Consider the following 18,352-nt stretch of genomic DNA (forward strand, 5'->3'; position numbering starts at 1 on the left):
ATGGTAAGTTTATCCCTACTTGTCATAATTATGGGAAGATTGGTCATATTAGACCAAATTGTTATTTGTTGAAATCCCACGGGCCTTGGATTAAGCAGGATGCTCTTAGGAAAAGTAAAATTGAAGATTCTTCCTCATCTAAATATGTCCCTCCTCATAGGAGACATAAAAAGGGTAAGGGTAATGTTATTCGTAAGAATGCTAATCATAATTCTATAGAGAATGTCAAGAAGCATTCAACCAAAAGAACCCTGCCAACCTGTCATCACTGCGGCATCATCGGTCACATCCGATCCAAATGTCCACAACTGCAGAAGTCGAAGGTTCAAAGGGAGCTGCCAACAAAAGCTACATCAGGCACTCTACCTCCTATGGCATTTCAGGCTCCACGGCATCAGCAACAATTTTTTCGTGCCAATCAGAGTAGCAAATCAAAGAAGAACAAACTAAGGTGCCAAAAGAGAAATCCACAGAAGCCTACGAGCAACCATGGCTATGAAGGGTTGCTGAGCCTGATGCAAGGTATGCTAAGAAGAATGGCCATCATAGACACGACCTACAAACCATCTCCACGGGCCAAGCAGGTATGGGACAAGAATGAGGAGACCATTCACCCCTTGAGGGGGAGTGGACTCACACAGTAAAGGTGAAGTCTCCCATGCCTAGGATTTTGGTTCCTAAATCGTAGTGCATGTGAGGTATGTGTATATTGCATTATTTATCATGTCGTATCTTATTCATGCCTTGCATTCTATTTGAGGAACCATTTATTCAATCCCTGTATTTTTTCTTGTTGTCTTGAGAAACATATGTAGGTATTTTTTTTTTTGGGATGACAGTTAAAAGCACTTCAAGTGGCTGCTTTTCTGTCTAGGTATTTCTAAACCTCTCTCCCTAAGGACAGGTTTGACTTTACCTTACATGCTGGGACTAGATGTCATTTCCTTTTCCATAAGCATGTCTTTGTTGTTTTTTTGTTTCTTGGTTTTCAACAAAACAAAAAAAAATTGGGGGAGAAGATGCTAAATTTTTATTTTTTTTTTATAGCTTTTCAAATATTGTATATCTTTTTACCTGAAATCTCAGTTAATTGTGCATTAATATGTTTATATATGGTTGAGAGTTTATGTCTGATATCTGCTAAGTTTTCCTGTTGCATCTTAATGATAGATAGTTACTTTCCTCATGCGATGAAAATGTGTACTATCCAAGGCTCCCTTAAGGTACATAATTTTCCTCTCTGACTTCTTGCTTTTGGAAATTCTAATGAGAGAGATGTTGTTGATTAGATAGTCAAATTGACCAATATGCTAGTTGAACCTAGAGACTAAAAATTCTAGTACCAACAAGAACCAAGTAGTTATTCTTCTGAATCTTGTGTTATATGCTTATATTCACTGCTTCTGTGTTGAATTAGCTTTATATCTTGTCCTTCATGTTACAAGTAAAAATTTTACCTTGTCCTTCAAGGTACAAGTAAAAACAATTAGGTGTTGCATCTTAGGGGGAGTGTACCATATAAGGGTGGCTAGGCCCTAGTAAGATAAGGTTTGACTTTTGACTATCATTGATTTTCTCTCTTGCTTAGAAAATCTAGTCACTTCAAGTCATATCAGTGAACTTCATACCTTATTGAGAAAGCTTTCACACGCACACACTTACACACACACATTGCATTAGTTGAGTAATCTATTTAAAATTTCTATCAGCAGGAAAATTTGTGCTTATTGAATACTTAACGCTCATTTATATCTTTGCATATTTTTGCAATGCTATTTGACTGCTTTATCAGTTGATCATATATGTGTGTTTTGAAGCTAACTTTAGGGAAAAATAGTTTTCTGCAAATTTTTTTCCAGTTTCATATTTTCAGTGTGAAGTGTTCGGATGGACCTATTTTAACGTCCAAACGAGAGCAGTCTTACCGTACGTTGTCCTGGCCGTAGCCGCCCGGACGGTTAAGTGACATGTCTGGACAGGATCTCTTCAGGTTTAAGACTTGCGTCTCTTTCTCTGCCATACGCATATCTCTGCATTTTTATTGATTTATCTTGTCATGTTGTGTGTTTTTCTCGTGGATTTCTCCTGAGATTTTGGCATTCTTTGCACATCTTTTCTCATTCCGTGATCTTCGTTGTGTCTTTCATTATTCTTTTAAATCTTTGTGCTTTTAGAATATTGGAATATTTGTTGATTGAGATATTGTGTATGAAAAACCTAATCTGTCTGTGTGCTAGGTTTGATCTTGATATATTTATGCCTTATGAATTGTTGCATTGCTTATATGTTTCTTTGGCATTCATTTGACAACAGTCATAAATACCATATTGTTTTTGGAACTAACATGATCTAATTTTTCTTGGTAATGGTATTTTTGGAGATATTTCTGTTTAATCTTGGTTCAGGAATATGACATCCAGCGGCTCCCAGCACAGTGTTTGATAGATGGATCTTTTGGAAAACAGACTGTTGTTGAAGTCATTTGTTCGTATTTCCAAAGGTCTCAGGTGTTAGATGAGCTCTTCCCTCCCGCTCATGCAAAGTCTTCCGTAGCATCTCCCTCAGATCTGCATCAGTTAAAGGTTCAGTGGTGAATCTCCTCATTTATCTTGTAGACAAGTTGCTTAGAGGATGTCAATCTGCGAATAACCAGGTTTAGGCTTTGCAAAATCAAGCAACTGAAGGTTTTTCAGTCCACGGTTCCCGACTTCCGAAGCCGAAGTAGTACAAATCCAGCTTTTAATACGGTTTTCTCTTTGTTACTTGATTTCAGTGGATCAGCAGGATTTGGTACTTGAAGGATTTTTGTTCCTCTCTTTTGGGCCACTTACAGACTCTTCTCTAGTTTCCTATTGTCTAAGATTTTAGAACATTTTTGTCTGTGGATTTTATATACTCTGTTTACCCTTGTTCTATTGAGATATCAAGGGGGAGTATTTTATTACTGCAGTCCTTCTCATAGTCTGTTTTACCCTTTGTCCCTTTAAGACAAAAAGGGGGAGTATATGTTAGTTTTGGACCGGGAATGTATTTTTAACCGGTCTAGTGATTTTTGTCCCAGAATGGCCAAAGGGGGAGTTTGTTAGTTTTTAATTGGCTGCATTCTGTTGACAAAATCACTATTATGTAATGTTGCTTCTTTCATAGGGATGCCATATATTTCAAAGTCTTCAGATATTCAGAGTTTATTTCTTTGATATGGAAATAGCCTTATTATGACAAGTCTGGTGTCACGAGCTGCAAGAAGGCTATTTCAACGTTCAAGGAAGATTCTGCGTAGATTCCAACTTAGATATTCAGAGTTTATTTCTCTAATGTTGGATCCCAAGTTTCCATCCAAACAACTCAGTAAAGCATCCAGACGCTCTTCAGTCAGCAACATCCGCCCGGACGAGGTGTCAATACCGTCTGGACGCCAATCACTGTTTAGAAACTTTGAACTGTTCACAGTTGCATCCGTCTGGATGGAATGGCCAATCATCCGATTGCTCTTCAGAGTTCGAGAAGAATACAACGTTCAAGTGCATCCATCCGGACGACGTGGTAATACTGTCTGGACGCCATTCAATGTTCGACAAGTAATAGGATTTCTGTCTCAGACACAGATATGGGAAGATAGCTGCAACCGTCCCGACGATGTGGTGTTACCGTTTGGACGCTATCCTTGATAAGGCAAGTTGTATAGAAGAAGTTCAATCGTCCAGACGTCAGACTCCATGGTCCGGATGCTCAAACCTTATTATAAAAACTGTGTACAGCAGAAGTGCAACTATCCGGACATTAGGGCAATACCTTCCGGACACCCTCCAGTGTTTTGATCATAACTTTCTACTCAAATATCAGATTGGCACAAAATTAGCGTTATTGGAAAGAAAAAAAAAATGATTCAACTTGAGAGTCCAAACTGCCAATAGAAGCGTCTGGAAGGCCCACCGCCTGGATCAAAGATAGTAGCGTCTGGATGGCCAGCCAAAATTCGAAAAGTTTCAGAATTGCTTTTTAGACATGGAAACAGTTGACTGTCCGGACGCCCAAGTTTGCCGTTCGGACGCGCGTACCAGAGACTCCGATTTTGACTAGAATTAGGTCTTGTAAAGCCTATAAATAAGAGGCTCTAGGCATGCATTATATATAGAATTTGGTAGTGAATTCCTTATAGCTTAAAGAAGGTGTTTATGGAGATATTGAAGATCTGTTAGTTCTCTAGCTTTTGCCAGTGTATGATTTGATCAGCTATGAAGTCTATCTTAGAGGTTGGCCCTAAGGTAAAGGATTCTATTGAAGACCCCTTCAGGTAGGAGACCTGGTTGGGAGGCGTTCGTATTGGGTTAGACGTCAGAGTTCAAAGTACGACCACTGCATCAGGGGTATGTGAGTGCTACTACTTTATAATTAGCTTTGTCTTCTGAATAGTGGATATCCTAGGTTTGGCTGCCCCGGAGTAGTTTTTCTCTTAATTGAGTTTTCACTTCGTGAACAAAATATCTGTCTCTTTGTTATTCGCATTGTGATATTTTGTTGCACATTGTTCATACACAGTTAATTAGAAGTCCAATAATTTTCAAAACCTACTCATGATGTATGAACCATGTGTTTGTGTGGAAGTCATTGCTTGTTAACAACATAGTGCATGCTTTAAAATGTTTGTGGGTATCATTTCTGGCAAACCCTCACAAGGCTTCACTCGTCCACTAGGAAGTCCTAGGGGTTTAAAAGGCTTATTGCATACGCTAAATGCAATCGTTTCTCCCACAACAACGAACTTATCATTCATGCTTTCATTATGTTTTTCATTTTGTTTTGCTAAGTGACTAGCAAAATGTAAGTTTGGGGGTATTTGATGAGTGCAAAATATTGTATATTTGGACTCCTTAATTTGTATTTGTTAAATCTTTAGCTTTGTTATTTTCTAAAGTTTTTTGTTTGTTTTAGTGTTTTAGTATTTGTAGGTCATTGAGAAAAAAGACGGTATTTATGTGGAATTGTAAAAAAAAAAAAAAAAAAAAAAAAAAAAAAAAAATAGAAGAAGTGAAATAAAAAGGAATGAGATATTTTTGTAGAAGACCAAAAAGAAAGGAGAATTGAAGAAACCCAAGAAGCTTGCTGTTAAATGTAGGACCAAAAAAAAAAAATGAAAGAAGAAGAAAAGAATTGAGGAAAGGCAAGCTTGCTATTTTGTGGGACCTACAAGAAGAAAAGAAAAAAGAAAAAAGAAAAAAAAATGAAGTCTTGTGTACATGAATTGAGCAAAGAAAGCAAAGAAGATGTTTTTTTCTTTACACAAGGGTAGAGGTGTCATTTTGGTTTCTTTTTCTAACCCTAGCAGCACATAATATAAAGGAAGCTTTTCTTTTGTAAAAGGGGAAGGGGGCGGGGGGGGGGGGGGCAAATGTGAGTGAACGTGGGGGGAGTGAGGCGTAGCCCCTGGGCACGCACAAGTCTTTCTTCTTGTCCAATTTATTTCTTGCAATTTTTATCTTTTGTAAGTCATTCATATTTGTTAGTTTTTGTATTGGCTGGATTCTATTAACAAAAATCACTACTATGTAATGTTGTTGTTTTCACAGCGATGCCATATCTTTTCATAATCGTCAAGTTATTAGAGTTTATTTCTCTAAAGATGGAAATAGCATTATTATGACAAGATCAATGTCACAAGCTTCAAGAGGGTTACTTCAAGATGTCCAAGAAGATTATGTGTAGATTCCAAGTCAGAGAAGTCGGATCCCAAGCATCTGCCCAGACAATCCAGTATAATGTCTGGACACTAATCAGTCTTCAGCAACATCCGTCCAGACGATGTGGTATTTCCATCCAGACGCCCATTAGTGTCTAGAAGCTTCGAACTGATCAATGTTGCATCCGTCCGGACGTAATGGAAAATCGTCCAGCCACTCATCAGAGTTTGAGAAGAATCCAGTATTCCAGTACATCCATCCGAACGAAGTGACTGTACCGTCCAGACGCTAGTCAGAGCTCGGGGAGAATTAGGTTTTCCTTCACAAACACATAAATGGGTAGACAGCTGCAACCATTGGGACGACGTGGCCATTCCTTTCGGACGCTATCCTTGATAAGGCAAGTCTTGCAGAAGATGTTCAACCGTTCGAACGATAGACGCCATGGTTCGGACGCTCAAGCCTTAATATAGAAATTGTGTGTAGCTGAAGTGCAACCGTCCGAAAGCTAGTGCAACACCATCTAGATGCGGCTCTATTCAGGAAAGAATTCCAAGCGAATTTGGAAAGCCAATGGCACAGTTGTCGATCCGAACACCCTTAGCTACTGTCCGAACGCCGCTTAAGAAAATCGCATCAAACGCGATTTAGGTTTTTGTAGCCTATAAATAGAGACTCCTAGGCATGTATTTTGTAAGAATTTGGTATTGAATTTCGTTGTGCTTAGAGAGAATATTTTAGGAGTTATTGTGCTGATCCGCTCACTCTCTAGCCATTACCATTGTGTGATGTTGCTGTGTTGTGTTGAAATTGAAGTTTATCTTAGGGGTTGGCCCTAAGGTAAAGGATTCCATTGAAGACCCCTTCAAGTAGGTGACTTGGTTGGGAAGCGTTCGTGTTGGGTTACACGTCAAAGTTCAAGGTACAACCACTGCATAAGGTTATGTAAGTGCTACTGCTTTGTAACTAGCTTTGTCTTCTGAATAGTGGATATCCTGGGTTTGGCTGCCCCGGAGTGGTTTTTCTCTTAATTGAGTTTCCACTTCGTTAACAAATTTCTTGTGTCATTTAAATTCTGCGCTTATATTATTTTGTTAACACATTGTGCACACACACACACGGTTAAAATAGAAGTCATCTATTTTTCAATATTTCTTATGTTTTCTTTTTAATAGAAGTTTTATTTTTGTTTTTAGTTATGAAAGGCTACTTTTTCAACCAAGGTTGAAGATGAAGCATCGCCATTGATTAGATTTCATATTTTCGTGTTTTGTTCGTATAATCCGAATGTGTGTTCATTTCAATTAAGTTAAAGGATTAAAACTTTTTTAATTGATTGTTTCGATTAATATATGCGCAAACGTTGGATATTCAATGTGTTTCATCCAACGAATACATTGAATCTTTTGATTTAATTTGGATATCCATTGTGATTTGTTAATCAAATGGTCACATTGGATAATTTTGAATTAAATTGGATATTCATTGTGATTTGTAGAAATGATGGATTCATTGAATCTTTCAATAGGTAATTTTATGAAAATTAGAACATTCATAGGATGTATGAACAAACATAAGAATATGTGCTTTGACTTGGCGAGATGGATTCTAAAACCTTAGTTCTTTTAATTAATTGTTCTTATTCTGTTTTATTTTAGTTTATTATTTTGTACAACAAAATCCCAAAAATATTGGAACTCGGTTAAAATAAAATTAGTTAAAATAGAAATTAATTTTGGCTATGCAATTCCCTATGCATTTGACCTCGCACTTTCACATACACTATGTTGCAAATGATTCGTGCGCTTGCGAGTATTTTAAAACTCATAACAATGAGCCCAATTTTGTTGATAAAAAGAAGCCGAGAAACTATCCGGTCCAAGAGCTTTTAAATGCCCCGTAAATTGTAAAGCTTGACTCACCTCCTCAATAGAACAAGGCATCAAAAGGTGAGTATTCATCTCCGGTGTAACTCAGCACTCCATACTCGACAGACAAGCATCAATACCCTCAATATTGGTAGCTTGAAAGAGCCCCTTATAATATTGCAAAAAAACACCCTCAATGGCTGCCGGATCCGTAAAACTTTCCTCCTCCAAATTCTGAATTTTTATTTTATTTTATTTTTTTGTCTTATTCGCCTTCCTTGTCTAATTAACACAAGCATGAAAATACTTCGAATTTTTATCCCTGTGTTGTAACCAATCTTGCTTTTCTTTTTGCCTCCATTTCAATTAAGTCATTAACCTCTGGGTAGTGATTGCTGTACTACAGGTGCACACTGGGCCCCACCCTTATGTGAGGGGGAGGAGTGCACATGTTGTGCAATTGTAGTAAAACTAACATTTCCCTTTACCTACACTTGTAAATTTTTAACTTGGGCCATGTTCCTCCCGTCTCCTTCTCTCTGTAAATTACTCAAAAACGAAGACTTTTGCATAATCAACTGTTCAGTAGGGTCAAAATTTACCTTACACCATTGAGTGCAAGCATCTTAACTCTTCTTTAACTTTGCCTTCACATCACCCCAAACATCATTATCGCCCATTTTTTTCCTTCCAAACCTTTTGAACCACATTCAGGAATCCCCTTATTTTCTGCCACCAAGTGTCACGCCCCCGTTTTGGGATATAAGGGGAATGCGAACTTGAGCCTAAAAATACATTTACATAAAGCACACATCTTCCAAATATAGACCTTAATCATCTATTTTATTTATATGTATATAAGAGTAGCTCTTTACAATGCTATAAATCTCAAAAGGGAAACATACTATACAAAACAAAAGTCACATCAGTCCCCCAACAATTTATTGCTCTTAGCGAGGTCTATGCCATTACAAAGAAATGACTCCGTCTTATTGTGTCATTTGAAAAGGTTTGGGGGAAAAAGGGGTGAGTTCGATAACTCAGTAAGGAAAGCATAACAAACAAGAGTATGGTATTTTTCAGGAATTTTAAGTAGAGTTCAAATATTTTAGCAAATAAAGAAACAGTTAAATGACATATAATTAGATCAAATGTAGAATAAATGGGGCATGAATCATTTATGCAACGTGTAAGTTTTAACCTCCCTTGGCCCAATTCCGCTTTTAACCATGAGCGGCGTACGTTTGGCTTGTCCCAAAGGACAACTATGACTCATCTTGTCGTCACAGGGGAGAGCTGTACCAGGTTGGGAACTTCCCTAGGTGAAGGCCACCCGGCCGGTAGCCCACACTTTCGTCCTTCCGTGTGGTTGCCATGCTACCCACATAACACATAGCACATAACACATATATGATCCGGATCATCTATAACATGGTACCGCAGGGGTAAAACTGTATGCACATGTAACATATACTATGATATCATCAACCTTTGCTCATATGGTGCACATGTAACACATATACTATGATATCAACCTCTGCTCATATGGTGCACATGTAATACATATACTATGATATCGTCAACTTTATTCATATGGTGCACATACTTTGGAAACTATGATTTCACATGTATCAAATATAAACGAAGTATGATCACATGAGATTCCAATCACATCATATGACAAGAGCATTATTATGATGGTGATATAAAAAGACAAGTAATATTAAAAGAGTTGAAAGGATTTAGAAAATCCCCGACTTTTTCTTTTGAAAAAGTTTTATTAAAACTTTACCGGGGTTTTTGAGGTCGTGTTTCCCTTACCTGGTATTTTCTGAGCAGTATTTTAGCTACCTTCTACAAAAATAAATTGCAAGAAGAAGTTTAGAAAAATATTCTGAGATTTGAAGCCTAAAACTTAAGAGAAATGCTACAGAACCCGACTATTTTCACGAGAGAATGTTCCAAACTGACGTGGCTGGGTCACGTTGGGTTTTATTTTAAAAAAAAAAAAAAATTCATGTTGGAGTTTCAACTATTACTGACAAAATGATGGATGTGTGATGTTGTTTGATTTGTTTGCAGAGAAAATTGTAGCAATAAGAAAAGCGTCTCTCTCTCTCCCTCCATTTTCAATTTTTCACCTTCTACAAGTTTCTCTCCATTTTCTCATCAAAGCTCCTTGCAGAACAAATCTGGGCAAGGAGCTCCTTGCTGCCCACCGAAACTCTCTTTTATTTTCTATTAAAAATGTGGGTTCTTTGCAAGATCTCTCTCCATGTCTCCATTTTCGCAACTCTCTCCAAGGTGTCTCTCTCTCTCTCTCTCTCTCTCTCTCTCTCTCTCTCTCTCTCTCTCTCTCTCTCTCTCTCTCTCTCTCTCTCTCTCTGTGTGTGTGTGTGTGTTTGGCTTGGAGACCCCATGAACATAAGCTGCTTGGCTCTGCTGAAAATTTCTTCTATACGATGGTGCTGTGATAATCCGTTGGGCTTCTCCTCCCTGCTGCAACATTTCCTGCCTCTTTGCCGCTGGCCAAAACTGAAAAATTCCTCACTGAAACTGGTATGCCCAAAACTGAAAAATTCTCTTTTATTTTCTGGGTCGTTCTTTGTTTGTATAGGGGTCTGGGTCGTTCTTTGTTTGTATAGGCTGATTGTTTGGAGTAATATCTTTATATAGTGTTACTGTTCTTTGTTGGACTGAGATAGGCCTTGTTATTGGTAGTTTGTTAGGGATGGTTTTGCTCATTGTTGTGAGGCCTAATGGCCTTGGGGATTTAGTAGGTTTCTGCTAGTGTATTGTAATTCTTCGTTTGGTGTTAATAGAAATTCATTCATCGAAAAAAGAATTAATGACACCATGCACATATAAGGAGAAAATGAGTCAATGGACAGTACCCAATATATCACAATAAAATTGATACATATGCACATAAAAAAAAAAAAAAAAAAAAAGAAAAAAAAAAAAGAAAAAGAAAAAGTCAAGTAACCTTCTCCAAACAGTAAGTCAATACATCCTAGAAAAATATAATACTAAGAACTCGTCTAATACGTAAGTAAGAGACTTCCAAAATCTTCACCTAAGATGCATAGCATCATCCTTCACATAAGATTCAACAACTTGAACAGAAGTAGAAACAAAAAAATAACTGAAAATTATATTCGGCTGTTAATTCCTATTGTAGATGCCCTGATTGTAAATTCCTCTGTTAGCAGCCATTTATTGGACTTCTGAATATTTTAGATGTATATTTGGCTGCCCATTTTTTACCAATCTTGATAATTTTTCAAGCTTGATCAATTGTTTGAGTATAACCTGTCAGGATTTACATCCAGTCAAGATCTCATATAATTTGTGTAATTGAAATTGAGGCCAACAATGAATGTGGGCAATGATGAAGCTCTTGACCCTCCTCTTGGTTAGTCAAACAAAATAAAATTTGTTTGTATTGCATGATTTGTTAAACTATGTTAATTGTTTCCTCTTAACTTTGTTTTCTTATTTATAATATAGATGGAAAGCAAATTGAATGCGAGTTAGACGTGGATGATAATGAGAATAATGATGGGTCAAATAATATTATTTTTGGAAATCAAATTGTTGAAGAACCGAAGGTCGGTATGAAGTTTGATTCTGAAGAAGATGTTGTATCATATTATATGCAATATGCCAAGCAAGTAGGTTTTGGTGTGACAAGAAGAACTCGTAAAATTGGAGATGATGGAAATTTAAGATATTTCACCATTGCATGTGTTCGTGAAGGCAAGTCAAAAAGCAAATCATCTAACATTGTTAGGCCAAAACCAATGGAAAAAATGGGGTGCAAGGCGAAGATCAATGCAAAATTATATTATGATGGAAGGTTTACATTGTCTACTGTCGTGCTTGAACACACTCATGCAGTAAGTCCAAGTAAGGCAAGATATTTTACATGCCATAAGAAGTTAGATGCTCGTGTGAAAAGAAGGCTTGAAGTAATGGATAAAGCTGGAGTTCGTCCAAGTAAAAACTACAAAGCTCTTGCTATTGAAGCGGGTGGGTATGAGAATTTTTCATTTGGAGAGAAAGATTGTAGAAATTGCATTAACAAAGTAAGGAATGAGTTGCTTGGAGAAGGAGACGCTGAAGCATTTCTTAAATATTTAATGCGAATGCAAGAAAAAAATTACCGCTTATTTTATGTCATAGACCTGGATGAAGAAAGTCGTTTGAAAAATGTGTTTTGGGCAGACGCACGAAGTAGGACAGCATATGAATCTTTTGGAGATGTCATAACATTTGACACAACATACTTGACTAATAAATACAAGATGCCATTTGCGCCTTTTGTTGGAGTGAATCATCATGGTCAATCCATACTTTTTGGGTGTGGATTACTATCAAATGAAAATACTGATACTTTTGTGTGGTTGTTCAACACATGGTTGAAATGCATGTCAGGCCGAGATCCTAATGCAATTATAACTGATCAAGATAGAGCTATGCAAGCTGCAATTGAGATAGTATTTCCAAGAGCTAAGCATAGATTTTGTTTATGGCATATAATGAACAAAGTTCCGCAGAAACTTGGATCATACTCTAAACCCTAAACTTTAAGGGCCCTCTATTAAATTGAGTATACGAGCCTTTGACTTGTGATGAATTTGAAAAAAGATGGCAAGAAGTAATTGAGAGATATAATCTTCAAGAGAATGCATGGTTGTGTCAGTTATATGGTGAGTGACATCGTTGGGTACCGGCATATGTGAAAGGTACATTTTGGGCCAAAATGTCCATTACACAACGAAGTGAGAGTATGAATGCTTTCTTTGATGGTTATGTGGGGCCAAATACCCCTTTGAAGAAATTTGTTGGGGATTATGATAATGCTTTGATGAGAATGGTTGAGAACGAGCGTCTAGCTGATTTTGGTTCATTTAATAAAATGTTTCCACTTATAAGTCTTCATTCTATTGAGCGTCAACTTCAAGGTATTTACACAAATAAAAAATTCAAAGAAGTTCAAGAGGAGTTTAGGGGATTCATGATGTGTTTTTCATCCCTACTAAAATGCGAAGGTGCAATTTCTACTTATGAAGTTATTGATCGTGTAAGAGTTAATGATGACTTCGTGAAAGAAGTAAAGTATTGTGTTTACTTTAATGACGAAGAATGCGATGTGAAATGCACTTGTAGATTGTTTGAATTTAGAGGAATCATGTGCAGACATGCCCTTATTGTTCTCACCTTGATAAAAAGTGTTGAAGAGTTGTCATCTAAATATATTCTTGATCGATGGGGGAAGGACTTGAAACGAAAGTATACATTCGTTAAAAGTAGTTATGACGATTTGAGTGGCATCCCTAAAGCACAAAAGTATGATGATTTGTGCAATGATTTTTTTGAAGTAGCATTCATCGCATCGGAAGACACTGAAACATATATGAAGATGAAGACTTGTGTACGTAAGTTAAAAGAGGAATTGCTTCACAATGGGTTAAGGGGTGAAAACATATTAAGTAGTGCACCTTCTCTTCATCTTCCAGGTGCATATTCCATTGGTAGTGAAGCAATTGATGGGAGCTTTAAGAAATGTAATAAGTTGCGGAGTCCCTTAGTTGCAAAAAGTAAAGGGAGGCTACCATCAACAAGCAAGCAATCTGTTGTAGAAAGGGTTGTTAGAAAGTTAAAATTAACGAAGATACAACAAAAAAAGGACAAAACCAGGTTGCTTATTTCTTCTTTTCTTATTTGTATATTTTGTTCTAAAAAGCAAGTGCATATTTTAAAATTTTTCATAGATTTTGTAACCCTACTTATTGTTTGTTTTGTGCATATCGTAATGAAAGACTTATGAAGCAACAGAAGAAGTTGAAGAAGTTTGAACTCAAGAAAGTATAATTACTCAGGTACAATTTATCTTCTAAATCACAGTGAATATATAATAATTGATACTTTGTACATGAAATTTATGTTCTCAACTAAAAAAAAAAAAATGCCTACATACAAACTCATAATTTTATGGTACTTGGAAACTCAACATAGAGCATCACATCAACCATATATATTTGTTACATTAACAAGCCTAGTTTAAATGACTAATCAAAATTTTTTATTTTACTTTTTACTGAATCTGAATGACATTGGTTTTGCAGACCAAATGGCCATTTTAGTAGAATTGATTTTGATTTTGTAGTAATCTGTTGGTATTGGGGAAGTTGCAGTGGTGGAGAGATATAAGACTTGAAGTTATGGCACTTTGTAATTTGTATTTCTATTTTCATGGATTGTATTGACCGAAGGCTTTAGATTTGTATTCAATCGTCTAATTTTATTTTGTTTTTTATTTTTTGGCCTCAATATGGCTGCACATGTGTGTTTATAACAGCATTTTGATGCTTATCATGCCTAACATGTTTTTCGGTTAGGAGAAGTAATTGATTCTTACTGTTTTTCAATTGCCAATTTCGAATCCTTGAGCTTTGCCAGACACACATATATAACGCAAAGCAAGATGATTTTTCACGTCGTCCTTGGTGAAATCTTGGAAGAATATTATCTCTCATTTTTTACCTTTTTGCATATATACCACGTGGAGTAATTTCGGAGCAATTTAACATGGACTTTTGATTGAGTATGCGTGAAAGGCAGGTAGGTTGCATTTGAATTCGTGGAGAAGTAATCTCGAAGTGAAAGATTAAAATGGCAAATGGGTCAAAAAGCTTAATTAAAGGGCCACGCAAAATCACTTTATTTCATCACATTACAGTGGTTGCCCCCCATCACTTTATTTCATTCCACCATTGGTTTATGCGATTATAGGCAGCTCCAGAGATTTGGCTGTGGGGACTATTGCTTTCGCATCACTTTTCACGGGTTCAATGTTGGGAAAAGAAGTTAATATTCTTTTCCAAACACCAAGCCACTCACAGGGCAAAGGGGAACAAAAATAACCCACAGGCCCTAGCTCAAAACTCAAACTGCTCAAAGGGCAAATACACGCCCAAGCAAGCCTAAAAGGCACCAAACGACAAAGACCAATCAAAGAATACAATTGCAGAAATTTTGGAGGAAAGAATAGAGACACAGCTAATAGCCAAGAAAAAAAACTAAAATCTGAAACAGAGAGAGGCCTAGAGACCAACACCAAGCAAAACCAACAGGTCTACAATAGATCAACAAAAAGCATCAAAGACCAATGAACGAAAAATTCCATGAGGATTCCACATAGCAGCTAGCTGAATATTCAACGAGAAAAGCTTAAATCTTTTCGCTAAATAATCTGTATCTTTTTGGAATATTTCAAAGCTCTAAACAAATAGATCATAGATGGGAATCTATATCCAACCCATACACATTATAGGATTACAACGCATCATCCTTTTTTCATTTCAAAGCTTTCTCAAGCCTATCTCAATCCACTTTTAACCCAATATTCGTGCAAAATATGGTGGCAGTTAAGCTCTATAAATAGCAAACATGGGTCCGGTAGTGGATATAGTATAACAAACTCATCATCTCATCAGGGCAATCAAGAACAGAAACCCATACAAATCATGCCCCAATTCTCCCATTTCTCCAATTCAAAAATCACAACTTCAACATAAAAATCAAGCCCCGAGTCGAAATAAGGGCAACCCAAAACACCCAAGAAGTTAATTCAAGAACCCGTTCATAATCAAACCCACATCTAAAAATTGAAAAGAAATTCACAGCATGGGTGGAATTTTTGGTTTCCATCCTCAAGTTCCCAAAATCAAAGGTTCGGTTTTGGAATCAAAGGTTGAAATCAAGAAAAAATTCCATCACTGTCGAACTCAAAAATCGCCAGTTGGGTTGGTCCAACCGAGAAAGAAATGGTCATCACTTTCCTCAATACACTGAAAGATCTCTAATATGCTCATCTCATTGGGCACACCACTTCTAGTTTCGTAGATCTGGTCATCGTCGGAGAACGTTGAGAAGATGTAATGAAATCCGGGCGTCCGGTGGACACCCACTTGTTACAAACACTGACGGAACAGCGGCAAAGAGACAGGAAAAAGAGAGTTTCGGTGGGCAGAGGAGCTCTGATGACAAAATGGAGAGAAATTTACAGAAGGTGAAAAATTAAAAATGGAGGGAGAGAGAGAGAGACGCTTATCTTGTTGCTGCAATTTTCTCTGCAAACAAATCAAACAACATCACACGTCCATCATCTTGGCAGTAAAAAGTTGAAACTCCAGCGTGAATTTTTTTTTTTAAATAAAACCCAACGTGGCCCAGCCACGTCAGTTTGGAACACTCTCTCGTGAAAATAGTCGAGTTCTGTAGCATTTCTCAAAACTTAAACTAAGGTATCCTCTCCTTATTATTTCTTTTCTTTCACAATTAATTAAACACATATATATTATTTTTATAACAGATAAACATAATAGCTTACCAAATGTAAATAATGAGTTTTATGTTTCAAAACAAGTTAATAGAATAATAACTTTATTTTATTCTTATAAAATTCGGGCAGAATAACGGCATTAGTATCGATAACATCTAAAATATTTTAGAATATTAGGGCGGTGTAAAAACGCTTTTGTAAAATAGTAGCTTTTTACTTACAGGGGCGGAGCTACCCCTGGCCTTGGGGGGCCTGGCCCCCCCCCCCCACCCACCCAAGGCCAGGGGTTTCCCCCCCCAAAAAAAAAAAAAAATTTCATAAAAAAAAGAAATAATTAATTAATTTTACACCTAAATTTTGTTATTTTTATAGTTTTAGCCCCTCCAATTTTTATTTTTTTTTCAATTTGGCTCCCCCAACTCCTAAATCTTAGCTCCACCCCTGTTTACTTAGGCATTATAACGTGTTTTATAAATCTTTTGCGCCATTTGAAAAGCCTGTTTTAAAACACAACTTAAAATATTAATACTTAATAAAACTCATAAAATCACAAGCTTTAAAACAAAGCTTTATTTGATACTAAAAATCATTTTTCTTTATTCTATCTTTTCTTTACTTTTTTCTATCTTCCTTTGTCCTTTTCTATAGACTACTTTTTGTTCCACCGAGAACACAACTCTTCCTTTTATTTATTTTTTTATCAAAGTTGACTCAACTCTCTCTTTTTCCTTCTTTTATTGACCGAACATGTGTAAAACATATCAGGTCTTTGTCTTTATAAAATTAAAATAAACAAAAGAAATAAGGAGAATTTACTTACAAAGGAAGAACACGTTCAAGAAGTTTCTCACTTGTTCTACCTTTCTTCTCTTTCTTTTCTATACACTACCCAAACACCCACACACACACACACACACAAGGGAGCTAACCGAACACATCATAGGGAAAAGAAAGAACGGTGTTCTGGGCTTCACCGAAAATGGAAGAAGGGGTTTGGGTCTTCTATTTTCTGGTTTGTTTTTTTTTTTTTTTTTTTTTTTTATATATATATATATTTTTTTTTTTTATTGCTGCAATATAGAGGGAGGGTTTGAGGGAGATGCAGAAAATAAAAAGGAAGAAGAAGACCGTTGGGCGTGACTTGAAGAGAGGGTGCACCTTCCTTTTATACACATTTAAACGGCTGAGATGGTTTTGATCAAAGCTTATCCAATGGTTGGGGCTGCAACTTGGGCAGCAAGTTGTGAGCTGTAAGGGTGCACGAAAGTCTTCATAGAAGCTTCTTTTGATCTCATCAGCTGGTCGAGAATCACCCTTGAGCAGCAAGATTGATCAAAAGGCTGGGATTTATACTTGGGCTTCAAGTTTGATGAGTGTTGCGTTGGTAGCTTGCCATTTGTTCATTTTCTTTTGATCAACTCATCAAGACGTGTAGGCTAAGTTAATTTGTAAGTATGGGCTGGGCATCAAAGTGCACATGGACTAGGACTGGGCTCCTCTTAAACATGTGGCCTGGGTTCTTAAACAAATAAAATGGGCCTACTTATATAAATGTTAAATTTTCCCTCAAAACAGGGGTAGTAATTTTTGCAGGTGTTTTCATATCCTTAACGAAGTTCAAAAATTATGAAATTCGGAGGGTAGCTAAAAGACTTTGAGACAAGCGTTTTGGCGTTTGAATCGATCAAAACGGAGTTCGTTTGACCCTATTTTCATTATTCTAAAGTTTAAGGTTCATCTAAACTTTTATTAAATAAAAACTATAAAAGTTCCTTAGTAAATAAGTAACTGAATATTTATTTTCATAAATATTTATATTTAAAAAAAATACGGGGTATTACACCAAGAATCATACCTGGAAAGACCCCGCCTACCCCTTCGTGCTCCAAGAGGATCCTTCAAGGTTATATGCAAGGGGGCATGGTCTGAAGTGCGGGTTGCCAGGACTTCAACAGATAACTGAGGAAACTTCGAAGCAAATGGAAAGTTCGCCCAACCTCTGTCTAACCGTTCCTTCATGAACATAACATCATGCCGGCTGTTGGACCAAGTGAAATGTGAACCAGAAAAACCCAAATCATTCAAACTACAGTGTGCCATCATACTTCGGAAATCCTCCATTTGCAACTGTGGCCTTCTAGTACCTCCCTGTTTTTAGCCTCTTCTAGGATCTAATTAAAACCACCTAAACATAGCCAAGCTTGAAGGGTAAAAGTAGCAAGATGCTTAAGAAGTTCCCACGTTTCCTTTTGCCTGTGGGTTTTCTGATGTCCATAAAAAACCCATTAGTTTCCAAAGAAAATCATGGTCTGTAGAACAAAACTGTACCATTTATATGCCAACAACTAAAATTTTGAATATTGACTTGAAAGTCAGCTTTCCAAAACAAAGCCAAACCTCCGCTCTTTCCTCTACTATCAACAACAAGAACACAATCAAATCCCAACTTCAATTTT

The 18,352-nt window shown here is 36.8% G+C and overlaps 2 protein-coding genes and 1 long non-coding RNA gene across 3 annotated transcripts; 2 read left to right on the forward strand and 1 right to left on the reverse strand.

Moving 5' to 3' along the window:
- Positions 1-10,921: 10,921 nt before the first annotated feature.
- Positions 10,922-12,132, forward strand: LOC133879126 (protein FAR1-RELATED SEQUENCE 5-like). The gene is made up of 2 exons (XM_062317670.1): positions 10,922-10,961; positions 11,057-12,132. The coding sequence occupies exons 1-2, from the start codon at positions 10,922-10,924 to the stop codon at positions 12,130-12,132; spliced, it is 1,116 nt and encodes a 371-aa protein (XP_062173654.1).
- Positions 12,133-12,311: 179 nt separating this feature from the next.
- On the forward strand, positions 12,312-13,762 carry LOC133879127 (protein FAR-RED IMPAIRED RESPONSE 1-like). The gene is made up of 2 exons (XM_062317671.1): positions 12,312-13,207; positions 13,678-13,762. Exons 1-2 carry the CDS (start codon positions 12,312-12,314, stop codon positions 13,760-13,762), a joined length of 981 nt encoding a protein of 326 aa, XP_062173655.1.
- Positions 13,763-15,014: 1,252 nt separating this feature from the next.
- Positions 15,015-16,931, reverse strand: LOC133880589 (uncharacterized). Its single transcript, XR_009902331.1, has 2 exons — positions 16,717-16,931; positions 15,015-15,684 (listed from the first exon to the last, which is right to left on the reverse strand). It is a non-coding gene; the product is annotated as an uncharacterized LOC133880589 (long non-coding RNA).
- Between the last annotated feature and the right edge of the window lie 1,421 nt (positions 16,932-18,352).

The sequence above is a fragment of the Alnus glutinosa genome, chromosome 10, assembly GCF_958979055.1.
Source record: "Alnus glutinosa chromosome 10, dhAlnGlut1.1, whole genome shotgun sequence".
Taxonomy (NCBI): domain Eukaryota; kingdom Viridiplantae; phylum Streptophyta; class Magnoliopsida; order Fagales; family Betulaceae; genus Alnus; species Alnus glutinosa.

Bases quoted from the DNA above. Each gene is read 5' to 3' on its own strand.
- LOC133879126 (XM_062317670.1), top strand. From the start codon at position 10,922: ATGAATGTGGGCAATGATGAAGCTCTTGACCCTCCTCTTG. The intron at 10,962-11,056 runs GTTAGTCAAACA...TTTATAATATAG, and splicing joins AGCTCTTGACCCTCCTCTTG to ATGGAAAGCAAATTGAATGC.
- LOC133879127 (XM_062317671.1), top strand. From the start codon at position 12,312: ATGTCCATTACACAACGAAGTGAGAGTATGAATGCTTTCTTTGATGGT. The intron at 13,208-13,677 runs GTTAAAATTAAC...TTGGTTTTGCAG, and splicing joins GTAGAAAGGGTTGTTAGAAA to ACCAAATGGCCATTTTAGTA.